General features: G+C 40.9%; 1 protein-coding gene and 1 long non-coding RNA gene across 3 annotated transcripts in view; one reads left to right on the forward strand and one right to left on the reverse strand.

Annotated features, from left to right (window-relative positions):
* GRIK1 (glutamate ionotropic receptor kainate type subunit 1) overlaps window positions 1-21,733 on the forward strand; it is a 237,972-nt gene that overhangs the window by 111,990 nt on the left and 104,249 nt on the right. For both annotated transcript variants that reach the window (XM_027832881.3, XM_037905334.2), the window contains exons 3-4: window positions 1,803-2,060; window positions 19,358-19,539. In XM_027832881.3, the coding sequence (XP_027688682.2) occupies window positions 1,803-2,060; window positions 19,358-19,539 (440 nt within the window). The remainder of the gene's footprint in view (window positions 1-1,802; window positions 2,061-19,357; window positions 19,540-21,733) is intronic.
* LOC122464093 overlaps window positions 1-21,733 on the reverse strand; it is a 28,365-nt gene that overhangs the window by 6,509 nt on the left and 123 nt on the right. Inside the window, exon 2 of the long non-coding RNA XR_006287967.1 lies at window positions 1,749-1,928. This is a non-coding gene — a long non-coding RNA (uncharacterized LOC122464093). The remainder of the gene's footprint in view (window positions 1-1,748; window positions 1,929-21,733) is intronic.

Below are 21,733 nucleotides of genomic sequence, written 5' to 3' on the forward strand. Positions count from 1 at the left end.
AGAAAGGGAAGAGCCTAGAAGATATAAAAGGAAATTTAGCTTGATAGTTTTCTGTCTAGTAAGAACTCACTTATCAATAGACACAGCTGGGAAACCCTTATGTCTTTATAGATGTAGTTGTGAAATCCTCACTTCTGTATTGTTTTGTCATTATAGTTCCCACTTTGCTATTGTTCACTGGCATGGTCTCTGTCTGGTTCTGTGACTGTTTCTGTCTGCTGTATAATTAATTTTGCTGGGTGTAAACTAATTAAGGTGGTGGGATATAATTGGTTAGCTAATCATGTTACAATATGTTAGGATTGGTTAGGTAAATTTAAGTAGAATGATTGGTTAAGGTATACCTAAGAATATTACTATATAAATTATGGACAAACAGGAAGTAAGTTGGGATTCGAAAATAAGGAAAAAAGGAACTTGGATTTAAGCTTGCTGGAAGGTCACCCCAATAAACATCAAAATTGTTTGCACCTTCGGACTTTGGGTATTGTTGCTCTCTGTTCATGCGAGAAGGACCAGGGAAGTGGGAGAGTGAAGGAATAAGCTTTAACAGACATCAGTACCCACAATCCTTTAAGAAGGCTTGCAAATTAAACCTTGGAAAGCCATGTTTCATGCGGTGTGCGTACACAGTGCTCATTTGTAAGCTGAGAAAATAAAAAGTGCTTGATTTTCTGTCACATTGGACTAGTATCATAGAGCTAAATATTAGTAGAGAAGAGCTCAAGCTCATTGTCTGTGTTTGGATAATTTTAAGCATTTCAAGTAATTGCAGTTTATTTTATGTTTATTCAACATTTCCAACAAAAAAGAATCAGATCACTGCAGGCTACATGGAATGGTTTCACCCCAACCCATAAAGATTAGAAATATTTGCAGCTAGATTTCTATCACATACACAAGAGCTGTGAATTTTGTTGCATTTTAGAATGATTAGCCTGAGGAAAAGAGGAGAGGAACAGAGAGATGTAGAGCAACATGGGTGTGGGGTTTTTTCGTTTATCGCTAGAAATAGTATACATTATGGTGATTGGAGTAAAGGTATCCTGCTTTGATATGATTTCCAGAACAATCTTATTTTTTTTCTTATGATATCACTGGCCTGGGCCTGCTCTTATTAATTGCAATGGGAATTTTGCTATTGACCCCAGTGGGAGCAAGACTGGATCGAATGTGCATTACATCATTTTGCATTTAAATTACTTAATCGCTAGAAGACATTTGCTTGACATTTTAAAATGAATATACCAATGTGCAGCGAATCTCCATTTCTCTTTTTATTGGTAGTAACGTCCCTGACCCTTAATAGTAAAGAGCAAGAAATATACACCACGAATCACAATGCCCTTGCCTCTCTATAACTCTTTGGCTTGAAATTAACAAACTCACTCATTTTGATAGCAGTTTGCCAACCTCTCCATTGTCACTCTGCCATGAAACTTAATTCATATGACATTCATTTGACATATAGGTTGTCAGCATAGCTCTAGGTTTCTCCAGGATAACACCACATTGAGTGAAGCATTTCAGCTCAGTCTGATGAAAGGTAATGAAGTGAACAGTCATCTTACTTTTTATTTGCAACGGGTTGATTCTGTGATATACTGCTCATCAGTTGTGCAATGTAAAGTATCTCTAATGCAGGTGCCTTGGGGGACTGGAGAGCAGCACGGTCACCCATTCTCAAAAGCATGCCTTTCAATACATGAAATGTACCACAAAACCAAACTAAAAATGCAGCACGTTACCTGACTTTGCAGATCATTTACAGCTCTTTTCTCCCCTTCCTCTCTCTTTCACAGCATGTGACCAGCTTGCGCTTGGTGTAGCTGCACTGTTTGGTCCCTCCCACAGTTCCTCGGTCAGTGCAGTGCAGTCTATTTGCAATGCTCTTGAAGTTCCACATATACAGACCCGATGGAAGCACCCTACAGTGGATAACAAAGATACATTTTATATCAACCTCTACCCAGACTATGCAGCCATCAGTAGGGCAATTTTGGATTTGGTACTGTATTACAACTGGAAAATAGTGACAGTAGTATATGAAGACAGTACAGGTACGTAACCGTTGGGGCATGATTATATATAAAGATATTTTGTTTCATAAAAACTGAAGGTAGTAGGATGTGGCACATATGGGAGAATTCTCCTAGGATGTAGTGTAGAAACTGATCACTTGACACTTTTATAGGTTTTCACTTTATCAGAATTCAGAGCTGCCCATTCAAGTGCTACCACCCTCACGGTACCAGCTGGTGCTTTGCATACAGAAAGAATATGGTTTGACCACTGCTATAAAATGACGTTGTGCTTTTCATCACTGAGAACAATAATACAAAAATCAAATAGCTAATCTCCACAGGCTGTGCTGAGTAACAGTTTGTCTGAATATGCTCTAGGAATTATTTTGGGGAAGTTCTGTGGCCTGCGTTACACAGGAGGTCAGACTAGACGAACACAGTGATACCTTCTGGCCTTGGAATCTATGAATGACAGGTTGAGAATCGCACTGATGCCTAGCTGACCTGGAAGTAATTGTATGTAGAAGATTACTGTTGAGTAACTCAAATTGAAGCCATTTTAACATGGATGATATCTGTGTCCCCTGAAATTGTGCCCTGAAATCACCAGCCTGGTTAACAAGTGAGTGAGTGAGTGAGTGAGTGAGTATCTGAAAGCCAGGCTGTGCGTTCTCCAGCTGCTGCTGACGCTGCTCCCCTGGGAATGAAATACAGAAGAATGTATTCCTCTTGTGGTGAAGATCCCTTCCCCATGTGCATAATGTGGTACGTGGATGACACTTTCATTGCTGTACACTGGGATACCATAGAAGATCAGTACCACTAGCATATATCCTTTTGTTCAGTGAAGCAAGAGATTTGCAGAAACTTTTGCCTTCCTGGGAACATGGTGAAGTGTTTCCAAAGGTGGCAGAAGACTAGGAATTTGCCCTGAATGCTCCTTAAGAATTTTTGAATATTTGAAAGAGACTGGATTTGCAATGGACATGGATTATCAACTCATTCAGAGTATGGTAGCAGATGTTAGTGCCCAGGTTGGCAAAGTCTAAAACCATGCTGATATAGCAACAACCATATTCCAACCAGTGCCATTCCCCTCACTAATGTGGAAAAAGATTCAGTTACTGAGAATCGTGTTAACCAAACTGCATCTCCTCAGGTAGCCTACAGAACCATTCTAAACCATGTTTCTCAGAAAAGGTCCTGTTAGCACATCAGCCAGTGAAACGATGCCACAATCATCTTTACAAGAAATGTTTGAATATCATTGTCAGCAGTGGCAGATTAGCCACTGGGCCAACAGGGCCTGTGCCCAGGGCTGTGGCCAATTGGGAGGCCCCTGGAAAAATGGGCAACCCTGTGCACCCACCCACTCTGCCCCGACCCCACTTCCCCAGCAGGCACGCCAGGGGTGGGGGCAGAGGGGACTGCAAGCAGAAGGGGTAGGGAGGGGCCCCAACTTGCACTGGCCCAGAGCCCCACAAACTCCTAATCTGCCTCTGACCAGGCGTAGTCTAAACCAGTGTAGACAGACTTAAAATTCTGCACCTGTTGCAGGAAAAGTTTATATGCAACATTCCATTTACAGCTTATAGAAATTTTCAAACTGTCAGATCTCCAAGCAAAAAGGGATACAGACACATTTTTCATAGGGCACCCCAGAGACTCAGATGAAATTACATTTCAGGGCAACACCTTTAAATCACAAAGGCGATTCTTTAACATGCTTCCAAAAACAATGCAGAGGCCAGTGGAACTGACCTAACTAAACCACACTTGCATTTTAGACAAATGCGGCACACACTCATATACATGCTCTTCTCAATGTAAGCAAAAATAAATAAATAAATAAATATCAAGGCTGAAGTTGCATAGCCTCAGCTTCCAACAGCCAGTTGAAAGTAATGCCATTTTAAAGTCTTTATTCAGTCAAAAACCTCTCAGTTACATTAGTTAAGAGCTTTGGCTAAGAAAATGCTTCAGGGCTGAGTCCACTACCAGCACCCAATGGACACTGGATACATCTGTATCTCTCTGGAATTCATGTGAGCTGCTTCTTATAACACAGCTAGAGGAGGGTAGAGTCTTTAGCAACACAGTCCCTGCTACCCCAGGGGTCAAGGTATAAAGCTTACAACTTTAGGGTGGGATTTAAAAAAAAAAAAAAGTGCTCTGTGTTAGCCTAACTCCAAAATCAATGGCAGAGTTATGCTAAGGTTTCGTCTTCACGGTCAGAAATGATTGCTTTTATAGCAGGATAGCTAACCAGCATTGGCTATCACTGTAAAATCCTAGTGGGAGTTGGAGGGAGAAAGAGCACTGTATTTTTATTGTGAGGTAAACTAGGTGAGATCAGCCATAGGTTGGTGTATAGCATTGACTTCACCTCTATAGTTTACCTCTCAGTAAAACCACACCGCTTTGTTTCCACTAGGATTGTTACAGTGGGATAGTAATGTACATTTAGTTATCCCACAGTTTTAAAAAAAAAATCCCATCTTTTTTGCAGTGAAGACACAGCCTACACTAAGCACTTTTGAAACTCCTATCATTCATCTGCCACAACTCTCCCCTCCCAAATGTGGTATTGCACTGCTGACCATATATGACTTAATTTTCTTCTTTTCCTATTGTCTATTGAGTTCCCATAGAAAGATAATGGGGCTTTCACACCCCTATACAGGAATTCAAATGGTGTCTAAATAGATCCTTTGATACTTGTTTATCCACCCCCATTCTGTACAATCCAAGTATCTTACTATTGATCACAAAGCCCTTAAATGGGATGCTCAAAACTGATCATTTCTATCATAAAATAGATGTCAAAAAATGTCATGAACACAGAATCCTTGCTAGCCACATCTGGAGTTTTAAGGTTAGGTTAGTCTCTAAGGTGCCACTAGTACTCCTTTTCTTTCAGTAAGGTTATTGTAGCTCAGCAGCGTTTTGTTGGATTCACAAGACAAGATGTCAAAATATATTTATGGATATATAAATGTAAATTTATGTTTCAATCTAGCAATATATTACCCAATTAGCATTAAAAACATGAAGTGTTGCTTACTTACATTCCAGAGATGATTAATGTTAAAGAGATTTGATCTGCAGAGATATTTACAATGTAAATGAATAATCAATCATGACATTAAATGGGAGTTGGCAGAGCAAACAAGTCAAGCATGATCAATAAAAGACGCCACCTTTGGATTCTGAGCAGGAACTGCTTGGCTCGGGTTTTTTTTTTTTTTTTTTTAAGTTACTACACTATAAAAAGGAAAAAAAAACTTAAAGCTGTAGGAAAACAGCAAACCTCATTTTTTCTTAGCAATTAAGTGTACATTACCAGTACTTTTAGTCTTACTTATATTACAGTTGCACCTAGTATTGTGCTAGATACTGTACAAACACACAATAAAGTCCCTGCTTTGAAGAGCTTATATTCTTTCAAATGGACAAGACAGCCAAAGGGTTGGAGGGGGAACAGAGGCAGAGTGATTAAGTAATTCACCCAGCAACACAATGCGACTTAATGGCCGACCTAGAAATAGAACCCAGGTCTCCTGACTCCAAATCCATTGCCCTACTACACTGTCACTCCAATTATTTCTTTGTCAGAACTCTTCAAATATTCTTCCATGGAGCTATGCTATTTTACACTAGCTGAGGAACTGGCTCCTAGTCTGAAGCACCAATCATGATGTGTTTTAGATAAAACTGGACCTTAAAGATATTAGTTCAGTAAGTAGATCAGAGTACATAATTTGTGTTTGCATTTGTTTGCGTAGGCCCAGGTAACCGAGTAATCCAGATTGAGCTATGATTGCCCCACCCTCATTATTTATCATTCCCCCAATCTTATCATCATTCACAAATTACATCAGCAGCGATTTTATATTTACTTCCGGATTGGGCCTAGTACCGATCCCTGAAGAACCCCACTAGAAACACCACCATTTGTTGATGATTCCTCAACCACAACTACTTTTTGAAATGTCAGGTAGCCAGTTCTTTATCCATTCAGCAAAAGCTTTATTCATATTGTACAGTGCTAATTTCTTAATCATGCGATACTAAGTCAAACACTTCACAAAAGTCTAAGTATATTATATCTACACAGTTATCTTTATCAACCAATCTTGTAATTGCCTCAAAGAAAGAAATCTGGTTTGTTTGACAAGACCTATTCTCCATAAAACCAAGTTTACTGGCTTTAATTATAGTCCTTTAATTCTTTATCAATTGAATCCCGTATCAGCCTTTTCATTATTTTGCCTGGAACTGATGCCAGGCTAACCAGACTAGTGTTACCTGGGTCATCCCGCTTGCCTTATTGGAATACATGCACAGCATTAGGGCTGCTCTGGAATTCTCACTTTCCCAAGATTTATTAAAAATTAACACCAGAAAGCCTAAGCCAACTCTTTTAGAGCTCTTGGATGCAAGTTATCTGGGCCTACTGATTTAAATATGGTGATCACTAGTAGATGTTGTCTATCAACCTCAATTCCTAATAGATTGGAAAGTACTTCATCTCCATAATGTGAGATAAGCAGACCATTCTGCTTCTTTCCAAATACAGAAAAAAAATTGAAAATTTTGCTTCTTCTACATCAATTTTACCATCTCCATCTAATGAGCCTATAAATTTATAGGTTTTCTTTTTTCCTAATATAAATTGGGAAACTTCTTATTGTCCTTAATTCTGCCAGTCACAGACTTTCCCCTGACATCCATAGCTTTCCTTATCAACTTTCTCCATGTCATAACTCCTAATTTAGTGATTGTCATCTAATTTCTCATTTTCCATTTGTTATATGTTGCTTTTTTATTTCTAATTTCTGGCTTCACTTTGCCACTGAAACACAGTGGGCTTTTAGCCAAAGTTGTCCTCTTTCTTGATTGATTTCAGAGTAGAAGCTGTGTTAGTCTGCATCCGCAAAAAGAACAGGAGTACTTGTGGCACCTTAGAGACTAAGAAATTTATTAGAGCATAAGCTTTCGTGGGCTACAGCCCAATTCATCGGATGCATAGAATGGAACATGTAGTATACACACACACGTTGGAAGTTACCATACAAACTGTGAGAGGCTAATTAGTTAAGAGGAGCTATGCATGCTGAGAGATTGAGAGTGTGTGGCACAAAGAAACTGCGAAACCACCTGATCAACATCCTGTACAGCAAACAGGAAAAGATTAAGAATGAGTTCTCAAAACTGGATACTCTCATAAAAAACCAAGCTTCCACACAAACTTCCTCATGGATAGATTTTACAAAAACTAGACAAGCCATTTACAACACAAACTTGGCTTCTCTACAAAAGGAAAAAGGACACTAAACTATCTAAACTACTACATGCCACAAGGAGCCACAACAGTGGTTTCCTTAACCCACCCAACAATATTGTTAATCTTTCCAGCTATACTCTTAGCCTGGCAGAAGAGTCTGTTCTATCTCGGGGCCTCTCCTTTTGTCCCTCCAGGCCCACGAACATGATACTGTTCTGTGGTGACCTAGAATCCTACTTTTGACATCTCCGACTCAAAGAATATTTCCAACACATCTCTGAACATACTAGCCCACAGAATCCTTCCTACCAACACTACAAAAAGAAGGATTCTGCGTGGACTCCTCCTGAAGGTCAAAACAGACTGGACTTCTACATAGATTGCTTCCGTCAACGTGCACGGGCTGAAATTGTGGAAAAGCAGCCCCATAACCTCAGCTGTGCAGAACACAATGCCATCCACAGCCTCAGGAACAACTCTGACATCATAATCAAAAAGGATGACAAAGGAGGTGCTGTCGTCATCATAAATAAGTTGGAATATGAACAAGAGACTGCTAGGCAGCTCTCTAACTCCACATTCTACAGGCCATTACCCTCTGATCCCACTGAGGATTATGAAAAGAAACTACACCATCTGCTCAAGAAACTCCCTGAAAAAGCACAAGAACAGATCTGTGCAGACACATGCCTAGAACCCCGACCAGGGGTATTCTATCTGCTTACCCAAGATCCATAAACCTGGGATGCCCCATCATCTCAGGCATTGACACCCTGACAGCAGGATTGTCTGGCTATGTGGACTCTCTCCTCAGGCCCTACACTACCAGCACTCCCAGCTATCTTCAAGACACCACTGACTTCCTGAGGAAACTACAATCCATCGGTGATCTTCCAGAAAACACCATCCTGGCCACTATGGATGTAGAAGCCCTCTACACCAACATTCCACACAAAGATGGACTACAAGCTATCAGGAACAGTATCCCTGATAATGTCATGGCAAACCTGGTGACTGACCTCTGTGACTTTGTCCTCATCCACAACTATTTCACATTTGGGGACAATATATACCTTCAAGTCAGTGGCACTGCTATGGGTACCCGCATGGCCCCACAGTATGCCAGCATTTTTATGGCTGACTTAGAACAACGCTTCCTCAGCTCTTGTCCCCTAATGCCCCTACTCTACGTGCGCTATATTGATGACATCTTCATTGTCTGGACCCATGGAAAAGAAGCCCTTGAGGAATTCCACCATGATTTCAACAATTTCCATCCCACCGTCAACCTCAGCCTAGACCAATCCACACAAGCGGTCCACCTCCTGGATACTACTGTGCTAATAAGCGATGGTCACATAAACACCACGCTATACCGGAAACCTACTGACCGCTATACTTACCTACATGCCTCCAGCTTCCATCCAGGACACAAACGATCCATTGTCTACAGCCAAGCTCTAAGATTAAACACATTTGCTCCAATCCCTCAGATAGAGACAAACACCTACAAGATCTCTATCAAGCATTCTTAAAACTACAATACCCACCTGCTGAAGTGAAAAAACAGATTGACAGAGCCAGAAGAGTACCCAGAAGTCACCTACTACAGGACAGGCCCAACAAAAGAAAACAGAACGCCACTAGCTGTCACCTTCAGCCCCCAACTAAAACCTCTCCAACGCACCAAAGATTTACAATCTATCCTGAAAAATGATCCCTCACTCACAGATCTTGTGAGACAGACCAATCCTTGAATTAATATGCAAACTAGATACCATTAACTTGGGTTTGAATAGAGACTGGGAGTGGCTGGGTCATTACACATATTGAATCTATTTCCCTAAGTTCCCTCACACCTTCTTGTCAACTGTCTAAATGGGCCATCTTGATCATCACTACAAAAGTTTTCTCCTGCTGATAATAGCTCATCTTAACTAATTAGTCTCTCACAGTTTGTATGGTAACTTCCAACTTATCTGTATATAAGTTACTATATGTTCCAGTCTATGCATCCAATGAAGTGGGCTGTAGCCCACAAAAGCTCATGCTCTAATAAATTTCTTAGTCTAAGGTGCCACAAGTACTCCTGTTCTTTTTTCTTGATTCAGAAACTGATCTCTTTGGTCATGTAAAACCTTCTTAAAAAGAGTTCCCAACATTCATTCACATTTTTCTGTCTAAATTTATCCTCCCAAATCAATTGTGTAATTTTCCTCATCTTTGGGAAATTAGCCCTTTTGAAGCATATATAAGGGGTTGAGACTGTCCTTTGTTCACCCTTATTGAATGTAATCAGGCCACAAGGCAACCATCAACTTCCAGTCTAGTGATGAATTTATCTTTATCTGTCATAAGGTCCAAAACAGAATTACCTCCTGTTGGGTATAATACCTATTAAAAATCTCCAATGACGGAATTCCGCAACCTCCTTGGAAGCCTAGTCCAGGGTTTAATTATCCTTAAGTCTCCCTTGCTGCAGATTAGGCCCATTACTCCTTGGTCTACCTTCAGTAGACATGGAGACCAACCAATCAGTCCTCTTTAGAGCAGCCCTTAACATATCTAAAAAGACTTATGAGGTGTCTCAGCCTTCTTTCCCTCAAAAGTAAAGATGTCCAGTTTTTTTAACCTTTCCTCACAGGTCAGGTTTTCTAAACTTGTTTTTTTTGTCATTGTCCTATGGACTCTTCAATTTGTCCATCTCATTCTTAAATTGTGGCACCCAGAACTAGCCTTTTTAGCAACTGCATCATATTGTTGTCTCATATTTGTGATCCATTGTAAACCCTAGATCCTTCTCTGAAATATGACTGCCTCGCCAGTTTTTATTGAATTTCATCTTATTGAATTCACACCAGTTCTCTAATTTCTCAAGGTCATTTTGAATTCTAATCTGGTCCTCGAAAGCACTAGTAATCTGCAAATTTTATAGTCATACTCTCCACTCCATTTTCTGAGTTATTAATGAAAATATTTACTAGCACTGGACCTAGGACAGACCTCTCTGGGACCCCACTAGATATGCCCTCCCAGTTTGACAGCAAACCATTGATAACTACTTTGAGTATGGTCTTTCGACCAGTTATGTATCTACCTCGTAGTCATTTCATCTCGACTTGCATTTCCTTAGTTTGCTTATGAGATTACCATGTAGGATTGTGTTGTCAAGGTTCCTTCCCCACTCTGAACTCTACGGTACAGATGTGGGGACCTGCATGAAAGACCCCCTAAGCTTATTCTTACCACCTTTGGTTAAAAACTTCCTCAAGGTACAAACTTTGCCTTGTCCTTGAATCCTATGCTGCCACCACCAAGCGTGTTAAACAAAGAACAGGGAAACAGCCCACTTGGAGACATCTTCCTCACCAAATATTCCCCCCCCCACAAGGCCTACACCCCCTTTCCTGGGGAAGGCTTGATAAAAATCCTCACCAATTTGCATAGGTGAACACAGACCCAAACCCTTGGATCTTAAGAACAATGAAAAAGCAATCAGGTTCTTAAAAGAAAAAAGAAAAAGTAAAAGAATCACCTCTGTAAAATCAGGATGGTAAATACCTTACAGGGTAATCAGATTCAAAACATAGAGAATCCCTCTAGGCTAAACCTTAAGGTACAAAAAGACACAAAAACAGGAATATACATTCCATTCAGCACAGCTATTTTACCAGCCATTTAAACAAAAGGAAATCTAACACATTTCTAGCTAACTAACAAGTTCTAATACTCCATTCCTGTTCTGTTCCTGGCAAAAGCATCACACAGACAGACAGACCCTTTATTCCCCCTTTCCTCTCCCCGCAGCTTTGAAAGTATCTTGTCTCCTCATTGGTCATTTTGGTCAGGTGCCAGCGAGGTTATCTTAGCTTCTTAACCCTTTACAGGTGAAAGGGTTTTGCCTCTGGCCAGGAGGGATTTTATAGTTCTGTGTACAGAAAGGTGGTTACCCTTCCCTTTATATTTATGACATGTGTCAAAAGCCTTTCTAAAAATCAAGATATATCTACAGCTTCCCCCCCATCCAGTAGGCCAGTCACCCTGAGGAAATTAGATAAGGCTGGAATGATTTGTTCCTGAGAAATCCATGTTGACTATTCCTTATAACCCTATTATCCTCCAGATCCTTACAAAGTGATTGTTTAACAATATTGTTTCCAGTATCTTTCCAGGTATTGAAGTTAGATCAGTCAGCCTATAATTCCCCGGGTCTTCTTTTTTCAAGAAAGTTTCTATGTTTGCCCTTCACCTGTCCTCTGGGACCTCATCTATCCTTTAGGAGTTCCCCAAAGATAAGAGTTCTGAGATTGCTTCAGCTAGTTTCTTAAGTACCTTAGGATGAATTTTATCAGGCCATGCGGACTTGAATATATCTAATTTATCTAAATATTTTTAATCTGTTCTTTCCCTATTCTGGGTTGCATTCCTTCCCCTCTTATTAGTATTTATTGTGTTAAATACCTGGTCACTATTAACCTTTTTAGTTAGCATGGAAGGAAAATAGAAAAATCAGTATTTTTGATGTCATCTGTTATTAGCTCTCCTTCCTTGCTAAGTAGTGGATCTGCACTTTCCTTCATCTTTCTCTTGTTCCTAATATATTTTAAAAACCTCTTCATAATGCTTTATGTCCCTTATTAGGTATAATTTATTTTGCGTCTTAGCCTTTCTGATTTTGTTCCTACATGATTGTGTTATTATTTGGTACTCATCCTTAGCAATTTGTCCATGTTTCCACTTTCTGTATCATTCCTTTTTGATTTTCAGGTAATTAAAGAGCTCCTGATGGACTCATATTGGTGTCTTACTTTTCTTCCTATCTTTCCTTTGCATTGGGATAGTTTGCCGTTCTGCTGCCAATATTGTCTCTCAAACTGCTAGCTCTCCCGAACTCTTGTTCCCCTAGATTTTCTTCCCATGGGACTTTACCTACCAGTTCTATAAATTTCTGAAAATCTGTTTTTTTGAAGTCCACTATCTTTACTCTGTTGTCCACAAGCCTTCCTTTCCATAGAAATGATGAAATTTATCATTTATGATCACTTTCACCCAAATTGCCTTCAGATTTGCAACCAATCCCTCCCTGTCAGAATCAAGTCTAAAATGGCTCTCCCCTGGTTACTTCCTCCACCTTCTGAAACAAGAGGCTGTCCCCAATGGATTCCAAAAACTTAGACACTTGTGTTTTGTCAAATTACTTTTCAAACGATGTCTTCGTAGTTGATGTCTAGGTAGTTAAAGTCCCCCATTACTACCAGCTCTTTTGTTCTGGATATTTCGGTTATTTGTTCTAGAAATACCTCACGTTCACCTACTCCTCCTATTGATTTTGTGGTCTATAGTAGACCCCTACATAGCATGCATTTGCCTCATTAGCACCCACATATTTATAAAAGAAAATTTCCTAAAGCTTTATTCTTTTCAAAAATATCACAGCACATTTGCTCAATAAAGAATAAGGCTATGGTATGTTTGAAATTTTTAAACAAACTTGATTTTAGAAAAATGTTGAGGTCAAATAACTCAATGTTTTTGGAGGTGGAGGTAAATGAAAGAAGTCCCACACCATAATACATACCATTAAATTGTTAACCATTTACTAATTTATATGCTGCTGGTGGGTTGAGTTTGCCCTCTCCAGCTATGATTTTCTAATTCTCCTGGAGGATCATTGTTATATTGCTCTAAGATTAATTAATTGTCAGGGTGCCTAAAGCTTTTTATATGAGCTTTTTTACTGTTTTTTTACTGTTTAAATCTAATTAAATAATTTGCCCATGTTCAAACAACCATAAACCAGGTGGTCGAAGAAGAAATGTGTAAAATTTCAGCCAAGAGGTGATTTATTCAGAAAATTAGGCACTCCAAGGGTTTATAAAAACAGTGCCTCTTCAGCAGTAACTACAGCTTAGCACCTGCTACTTTCACATTCCAATACAATTTTAATTAAAAAAAAAAATCAGTTAGTCCTTTTAGTCAGCTAGACACATACAAACACCATCTTATGAATGGAATGCCAAACGCCAGAGTTCAATCAACATGTATCAAACTTCAGTGAATTTTAGGTGCAAGATACAGAGCCTCCTTCAACACTCCTGAAGTATTTGTTTTGACTTTTGAATTAAAACCCTATTGTGCGTTAATTCCTCCAGTTTTCAGCAAAGGGTCTACTATATTTCTAATAGCCATGGGGTAAAAAAATACTACTCAAGTGTTCTGATCAATGACTATATGAATCCATGAAAGAAATTAAGAATGCAACGGTTCAGGGTATAATTTCCATCCCTAGGAATCACACACAATATCTTTAAGATACAGCCTTTCTCCATCCACACAGCTAAAATTCTCCTCTGGGTCCTCATTATTTCACATCCTGACACTACAACCTCTTCTTGTCTCGTCTTAACAAGCACCATCTTTCCTACCTAAATCCATTCAAAATGTTGCTGCAAAAATCATTTTTCTGGCTCCTTGCTTTGACTATGATATTACCCCCTCTTTGCATCCTTCCACTGACTCCACGTCAGGCAAATACCACATTTCACGTTTTTTTCCCTTCACTATTCATCACCTACCTGCACCTTACATATCATTTCTTATGTGGTAGAGAACCACAGACCCTGGCTCCATTCCACCAACACCACCAGCCTTGATTGCCAATTTGTTAAAATTTTCCCAATGCAGATTGGTGGTAATATCTCAAAAGCTCAAAGTAACAGAGCCTGAAATTCTAAGTGCTGCATATGCCCAGCTAATACACTTCAATTTTTGAAGTTGAGATTTGAATACCATCACAATTTGATGTTCTAGGTTTTGAGGCGGGGGAGAAAGTGTAACTTCTCTCACACACTTTTCTTTCTAAAGGTATTTCTCTTTGCTACTGATTACTTCCAGTCGCCATTTGTGGGGGTTTGGCTGTTCTTAAAATAGCAGCTGCTTTCAGACATAATTCAGGTTTCAGAGTAGCAGCCGTGTTAGTCTGTATTTGCAAAAAGAAAAGGAGTACTTGTGGCACCTTAGAGACTAACAAATTTATTCCACTGAATGCATCCGATGAAGTGAGCTGTAGCTCACGAAAGCTTATGCTCAGATAAATTTGTCTCTAAGGTGCCACAAGTACTCTTTTTTTTTCCAGACATAAGTGCTTCTTCAATTTTTTTGTTCCCCCACAGCTGCACCTTGCCCTTTCATTTGGCCCAGAATACTTAGCTAACGCTCCTAGGAACCGGGGTGGGGGATGTCAGGGACGAAATACATTAGAAAGACCACAGACATCAGTGCAAGCCTTCGTTTTCCACAGTACATTCTGAGGGAGCTGGGCTTTTTCCTTCACCCCTGCCATGCAGAGTCATTTTCTCCAGCAAATCCCATTCTTGCTCCCACAGTTCACCCACAACTGTAGTGTAATTCCTGTTGCTACAGAACACATTTAAACAAAGCAAGAATGTTCGAGCTCGGATATTATTGTCAGTACGAAACTCTCAACGCACCAGAAATGTTTTCTGAATCTCCATTTTTCTTTGTTAAAATCATTTTGGTCCCAGTGGCTGAAGCATCACAGTTTGCAACAAAATACTTGAATGTTTGAGACAGCCAAACTACATAAACTCCCCTGCTTGCTAGTCAGTTTCAGAAGCCTGTGCTCCATTCCTATAACAATGAATTGAGGAGCCTGGCTGGAAGCCAGACTGTGGTCTCTGACCGTGTGTACAATGATTTCCATTTGAATACTCATAATGGTTATATTGACTGTTGATGCTTAAACCCCCCCGAAAAGCACAGAACCAGTACAACAGGGGAAAAGGCATTTGTTCCAATATAAGTGTGAGTTCTTGAGTGAAAGCCAACACCATGCAATGTAGCAATCATCAGTTAACATCAGAGGACAAAGTGATGCTTTATCTTGTAGTTTGCCTTGTATTAGTACAGCACTTATACTAGAGGATTATTCAGCCAAGTAGGGTCAAACACAAGGTAAATAAAATATGCCCCCTCACACTGGCCTGCTCAGGGGTTCATTTTCATAATTACTATTTCTTAGTAGGTATCTCTTGCTTTTATTCCATTTATCCTGTCACTGGGACTTAAGGTTACCACCCATCCCATTTTCACCCAGACAATCCAGGTTTCAGTTTGTGCGTCTGGTTGTCATTTGAGAAGCCCTGATGTCTGGAATTGTTTTATCTGGTGGTGGGTGAAGAGGCAAAGCAGAGACAGACCCTCAGGGGTGGGACCGCTGGGGTCTGGTTACCCACAAGTGGAAAGGTGGCAATCCTAGGTGCACCTGTCACCACTGATCTGGTGCCTTCTCCTGGTCACTCTGAGGATTAGCTCCTGAGGTAGACAGCCCCTGCCATGGTTAGCACACCATTACTCTGTCTCTCCTTCTGTTCTGCAGTTCCATTGTCACTCCCAGACCGTCCACGTCTCCTTTGTGACTTAGCCCTCCAGCTAGATCAATCAGGGCATGTCTACACTGCCCGCTAAATTGGCACGGCTGCAATTGATGCAGCAGTGTTGATTTAGCAGGTCAGGTGAAGACACGCTATGTCAATGAGAGAGTACTCTCCCATTTATTTGTGTACACCACCTCCCCGAGAAGCTAAGGGAAGTCGGCAGGAGAACGTCTCCCATTGACACAGTGCAAACCCCACAGTAAGTGGATCTAGCTACATCAACTTCAGTTACATTTAGGGTTGCTAGGTGTCTGTTTTTCAACTGGAACACCTGGTTGAAAAGGGACCCTGGTGGCTCCAGTCAGCATCGCGGACCGGGCCATTAAAAGTCTGGTTGGTGCGGGGCTGGCCGGAGGCTCTGTGCAGCTTCCCAGAAGCAGCGGCATCTCCCTCAGCTCCTAGGTGAAGGGGTAGCTGTGGGGCTCTGCGTGCTACCCCTTTCCCAAGTGCCCTGTGGCACCTGTGGACAGAGGCAGCATGCAGAGCCACCTGGCTGCGCCTCCCCCTAGGAGGCGGAGAAACATGCTGCCACTTTCAGGGATCCACCCAAGGTAAGCACAGCCTGCAGCCCACACCCCTACCACCAACCCCCTCCCAGAACCCACACACCCACTCCCTCCCAGAGCCTGCACCCCACACCCCCTTCCCATACCCCAACCCTCTGCCCCAGTCCTGAGCCCTCTCCCACACCCAAACTCCCTTCCAGAGCCTATGCCCCAACCCCTCTCCCATGGCCCAACCCCCAGCCCAGAGTCTCCTCCTGCACCCCAAACCCTTCACCCCAAAGTCTGCACTTGCAGCTGATGCCCTCACCCCCTCCCACACCACAGCTGCCTACCCCAGCCCAGTGAAAATGAGTCAGTGAGTGAGGGTGGGGCAGAGCGAGCGACAGAGGGAGGGGGGGATAGAGTGAGCAGGGTGAAGCTTCAGAGAAGAGGTGGGGCAGGGGGAGGGGGCAAGGGTATTCCGTTTTGTGCAATTAAAAAATTGGCAACCCTAGTTATGTTATTCACGTAACTGAAGTAGCTTAACTTAGATTGATTTACTGCAGTAGTGTAGATCAGCCTGCAGCGTTCCCCCTTCTGGGGTACAGGCCTAGGCAGTCTTCCCATTCACTGCCTCAGCTCTATGCCATGCCCTTGGTGATTGGTAGGGGAGCCCAGACCCGCCCTCTTCTCCAGATTCCAGTCCAGGGACCCTGAGCTCAGCAGTTCTGGGCTTCCTCTCTCTACCCTCACTGCTCCTTCCCTGGACTGCTTCTTGCTACACTGGCTCCCCTTCTCTTTCTGGCTGTACCAACTCCAAGAACCCTCTTCCCAGGGCATGACTACCCTTTCTGAGCAGCAGACCCCACCTATAAACAAAAAATAGTAGGAGATGAATTGAAAAATACAAATACTCTAGTGCAATCTCTTTATCGTTAAAGTGCAACTTAACAAATGTAGATTTTTTTATGTAACTGAACTCAAAAAAAACAATGTAAAACTTTACAGCCTACAAGCCCACTCTGTCCAACTGGTTATTCAGCCAATTGTTAAGACAAACAAGTTTGTTTATGTTTACAGGAGATAAAGCTGCCTACTTCTTATTTACAATGTCACCTGAAAAGTGAGAAAAGGTGTTCACATGGCACTTTTGTAGCCAGGTATTTACATGCCAGATATGCTAAAAATTCTTATGCCCTTCATGCTTCGGCCACCATTCCAGAAGACATACTTCCATGCTGATGATGCTCATTAAAAAATGTGTTAATTAAATTTGTGACTGAACTCCTTGGGGGGAGAATTGTGTGTCTCCTGCTGTTTTACCTGCATTCTGCCATATATTTCATGTTATAGCAGTCTCGGCTGATCATCCAGCACATGTTGTTCATTTTCAGAACGCTTTCACTACAGGTTTAACAAAACACAAAGAAGGTACCAATGTGAGATTTCTACAGATAGCTACAGCACTCGACCAGAGGTTTAAGAATCTGAAGTGCCGTCCAAAATCTGAGAGGGACAAGGTGTGGAGCATGCTTTCAAAAGTCTTAAAAGAGCAACACTCTGATGCGGAAAATACAGAACCCGAACCACCAAAAAAGAAAATCAACCTTCTGCTGGTGGCATCTGACTCAGATGATGAAAATGAACATGTGTCGGTCTGCACTGCTTTGGATTGTTATCAAGCAGAACCCATCATCAACATGGATGCATGTCCTCTGGAATGGTGGCTGAAGCATGAAGGGACAAAGGAATCTTTAGTGCATCTGCCATGTAAATATCTTGCGACGCTGACTGCAACAGTGCCATGCGAATGCCTGTTCTCACTTTCAGGTGATGTGAGCAAGAAGCAGGCAGCACTATCTCCTGCAGATGTAAACAAACTTATTTGTCTGAGCAACTGGGTTAACTGAGTGGATTTGTAGGCTCTAAAGTTTTGCATGGTTTTGTTTTTGAATGCATTTTTTGTACATAATTCTACATTTGTAAGTTCAACTTTCATGATAAAGAGACTGTACTACAGTACTTGTATTAAATGAACTGAAAAGTGTTTACAATGCAAATATTTGTAATAAAAGTAAATATAAAGTGAGCTCTGTACACTTTGTATTCTGTGTTGTAATTGAAATCAATATACTTACAATGTAGACAATATCCTAAAATATTTAAATAAATGGTATTGTATTATTGTTTAACAGCTTGATTCATCATGATTAATTTTTTTTTAATCGCTTGACAACCCTATTAGTAAGCAAGCAGTGTACTGCATTTAGATAGTTGGGGGCAGATCCTCAACTGTGGTGAATCAGCGTAGCCCCGCTGGCTTCACTTAAACTGTCCAGATTTACACCCAACTGAAGGTCTGGTCCTAAATCAAAAGACCTGAGTTTTTAAGCCCCTGGAAATCAAGCTAGGCATGTCTAATAGTATGAGAAGCAGGATGGTCTTGTGGTTAAGGCACAGAACTGGGTGTCAGGAGATATTCATTGCATCACTCTTCCTGTGTGATGTTATACAAGACGCTTAAACTTCACTATGCCTCACTTTCTCCAAAAAAAAAAAATATATAATAATAATAATAATAAATATAATGAACGATAATTCCCTACTTCGAAGGTATTGCAAGGTACTCTGGCACTAGAGTGATAAGCACCACAGAAATGCCTATAAATAATAAATATTGGTTAAGTGCCACTCATCCTAATCTACTGGACTGTAAGTGAACTATGGTGGATATGTTTATTGCCTGAAATTGCTTTCTTATTTGCCCACTTTTGAAGTATAAAGGAACATTTACTAGAGGTTTACACAATTCCAGGTTTGCTTTGTTTAACATTGATGTTTATGATTAGAGGCTGGGAAGAAAGAATTACATCTTAGAAAGATTCAAACCTATTTGTAGTGTTTGTTTCTCCAAGGTAAATATGCCCACAAAGGGAAAACAGCTTCATAAACCACACCAGCAAGAAAGATGACAAATGAGAAGTTAATAGCTTAACCTTTAGATAGGTGGCAGCTTGAAATATATTGGGAATGATAAGAGATTAAGTGGCAATAAATAGTCATTTCACAGAACAGTCAACTATATGATTGGTTGTCATTTTCTAGGTCTAATTCGCCTGCAAGAGCTCATCAAAGCCCCTTCTAGATATAACATTAAAATCAAAATCCGTCAGTTGCCCTCTGGGAATAAAGATGCCAGGCCTTTACTCAAGGAGATGAAGAAAGGCAAGGAGTTCTATGTGATATTTGATTGCTCACATGAAACAGCAGCAGAAATCCTTAAACAGGTAAGAGGGGGAAAAAAACCCCAATAATGCTCATTTCTCATTCTCAAAGATATAATGCCATTTGGTTTTCATTTGCTGGGAAACAATAAAACTGCATTCATGTAGATTAAGCTGGAGATCTGTTATCAGAGACTGTTGGTACAGGCAACTCAGCTGAGTTTTACGCACTTCGGAGGTGTGCGGTGCTATGTTTCTGATGAGAATTTGGGTTGCACCAGCAAAGATGATTTGTAATTGTAATTACAATTTTGTTTCTGCTGGCATGAAAGGAATGTTTCATTATTTTTAATATGTCCTGTTTCAGTTTTTTTAACCGTATGTCTAAATATAAGAATCATTTTCCAAATGCACAGTGACTTGCTCAAATCAAGTAGTTCTCTCCATAAAACCTATTGGCTCAAATTAAACTGAGTTACACCAGGGTGAGTCTGCAGTAATTCCACTGAAGTCAACATAACTCTGGATTTACACCACTGTAAGCGGTCAGAATTTGGCCCAGTAGCTGCAACTTGCCAAATTTCAGCTCTGAGCTGGAGAAAAGAGGCAAAGAAAATGGCACCATAGAAAAAAAATTTATTGTTATGTACTATGTATTTCTACAGCACCACAGATACAGACAGGAATAAACACTAAAGATTCCTGTCCCAAAGAGATTGCAATCTAAAGCCCCATTGCCTCAAATGTAAGCAGGTGCCTATATCTTTATGTAGTGAGTTTACTTCAAAGGGACTACTCAGTGCATAAAGTGAAATAGGTGCATCCAATGAAGTGAGCTGTAGCTCATGAAAGCTTACGCTCAAATAAATTTGTTAGTCTCTAAGGTGCCACAAGTACTCCTTTTCTTTTTGCGGATACAGACTAATACGGCTGCTACTCTGAAACCTGAGGTAGGTGTGTAAATCTTTGTGGGATTGGGGCCTAAGATCCCAGTCCTGCAAAGGGATCAGCACGAGCAGACCCTTGTGCCCACACAGACACACAGTGACTTCAGTGAGGCACCACACAGGACCATGCACATTGGCTTACAGGTTGGGGGCTTACATCAGACAATGAAGCTGAGAACCCAAAGGGGAGCCCCAGGAAGTCATGCAATTTGATTTATTTTTTGGCACACAGGTTCATAGTTCTGAAGAGCAGGAACAGATGGCAAAGGAATGAGCTTTGCAGTGAAAGGTTAAGCAAAAGAAGTCAGTCCCAAGGGACATGAAGGAAGTGACTAAGGTTACCTGGCTCACTTGTGGAGGTGGGGAGTACTTCAAGCATAGTCAATTGTTTGTGAAAAAAAAATAACCACAGAGTCAAAAAAAAAAGAGAGAGGAGCCAAAGGGTGCACTACGGTGGGCTAAAGTGGCATAGAGTGTAGGGAGGAGAAGCAAAGAGACAAGTGACAGGAAAGGGGCTCTGCAAAGAACTGAAAGTGAAGACAAAGAGCATTAAGTGGAGTGTGGAAAGAAACAGGAACTTGGGTCAGAGCTGTGGGCAGCATGTTGAATGGATTGGAGAGGGAAACGATCAGAGGCCAGAGAGGATGGGGCTACTGTAGTCAAAGGAGAGATAACTAGGGTGTGAACCACAGCTTTGGCTGTGGTGACAAAAGAAGAAGTGGATTTTGAAGCTTTTGTAGAAGAAGAATGAACAGTGGTTATGAGACAGTCTGGTTATGGAATGCAGATGAAAGAAGCAGCAGCAAGACGTTGAGACTCTCCCATCAAAAGGCTGTTGAAGCAGAGATGGGGATCCACATCCAGGTTGTTAACTCATGATTGCAGGGCAGATCTGTACCTAAAGCATGGCGTTTGATAGTTTCTGTAGCCTTACTGGAAAGTCCTATATAACTTCTTCATTTCATCCCTTTTAAGTTAAACAAGTTCTACAGAAATTATTTTGAAAACCTATAAAACTTAACAGAGAACAATATCTTCCCTATGGAGATGTTTAAAGTGTGCCATAGAATTTGATAGGAAATATATAAATTTCATTTAATGGGAAATCCTACATGCATAGGAGAAGAAACCAAAGCCAAAAAATCATGCAACTCACTATGGAAGTAATTCCAGTATCTACAATGCTTTAAATTATCCTTACAATAAGATAGTTGAGACTTGGTAGCTCATACTGGAGGAGGCATGGATATTTGTGGATGGTTGATGGAGAGGTGGAGGTAGGGGGTTGTTAAAAGGATAATAGGATACAT

This window comes from Chelonia mydas, chromosome 1 (genome assembly GCF_015237465.2).
Source record: "Chelonia mydas isolate rCheMyd1 chromosome 1, rCheMyd1.pri.v2, whole genome shotgun sequence".
Lineage (NCBI taxonomy): Eukaryota > Metazoa > Chordata > Testudines > Cheloniidae > Chelonia > Chelonia mydas.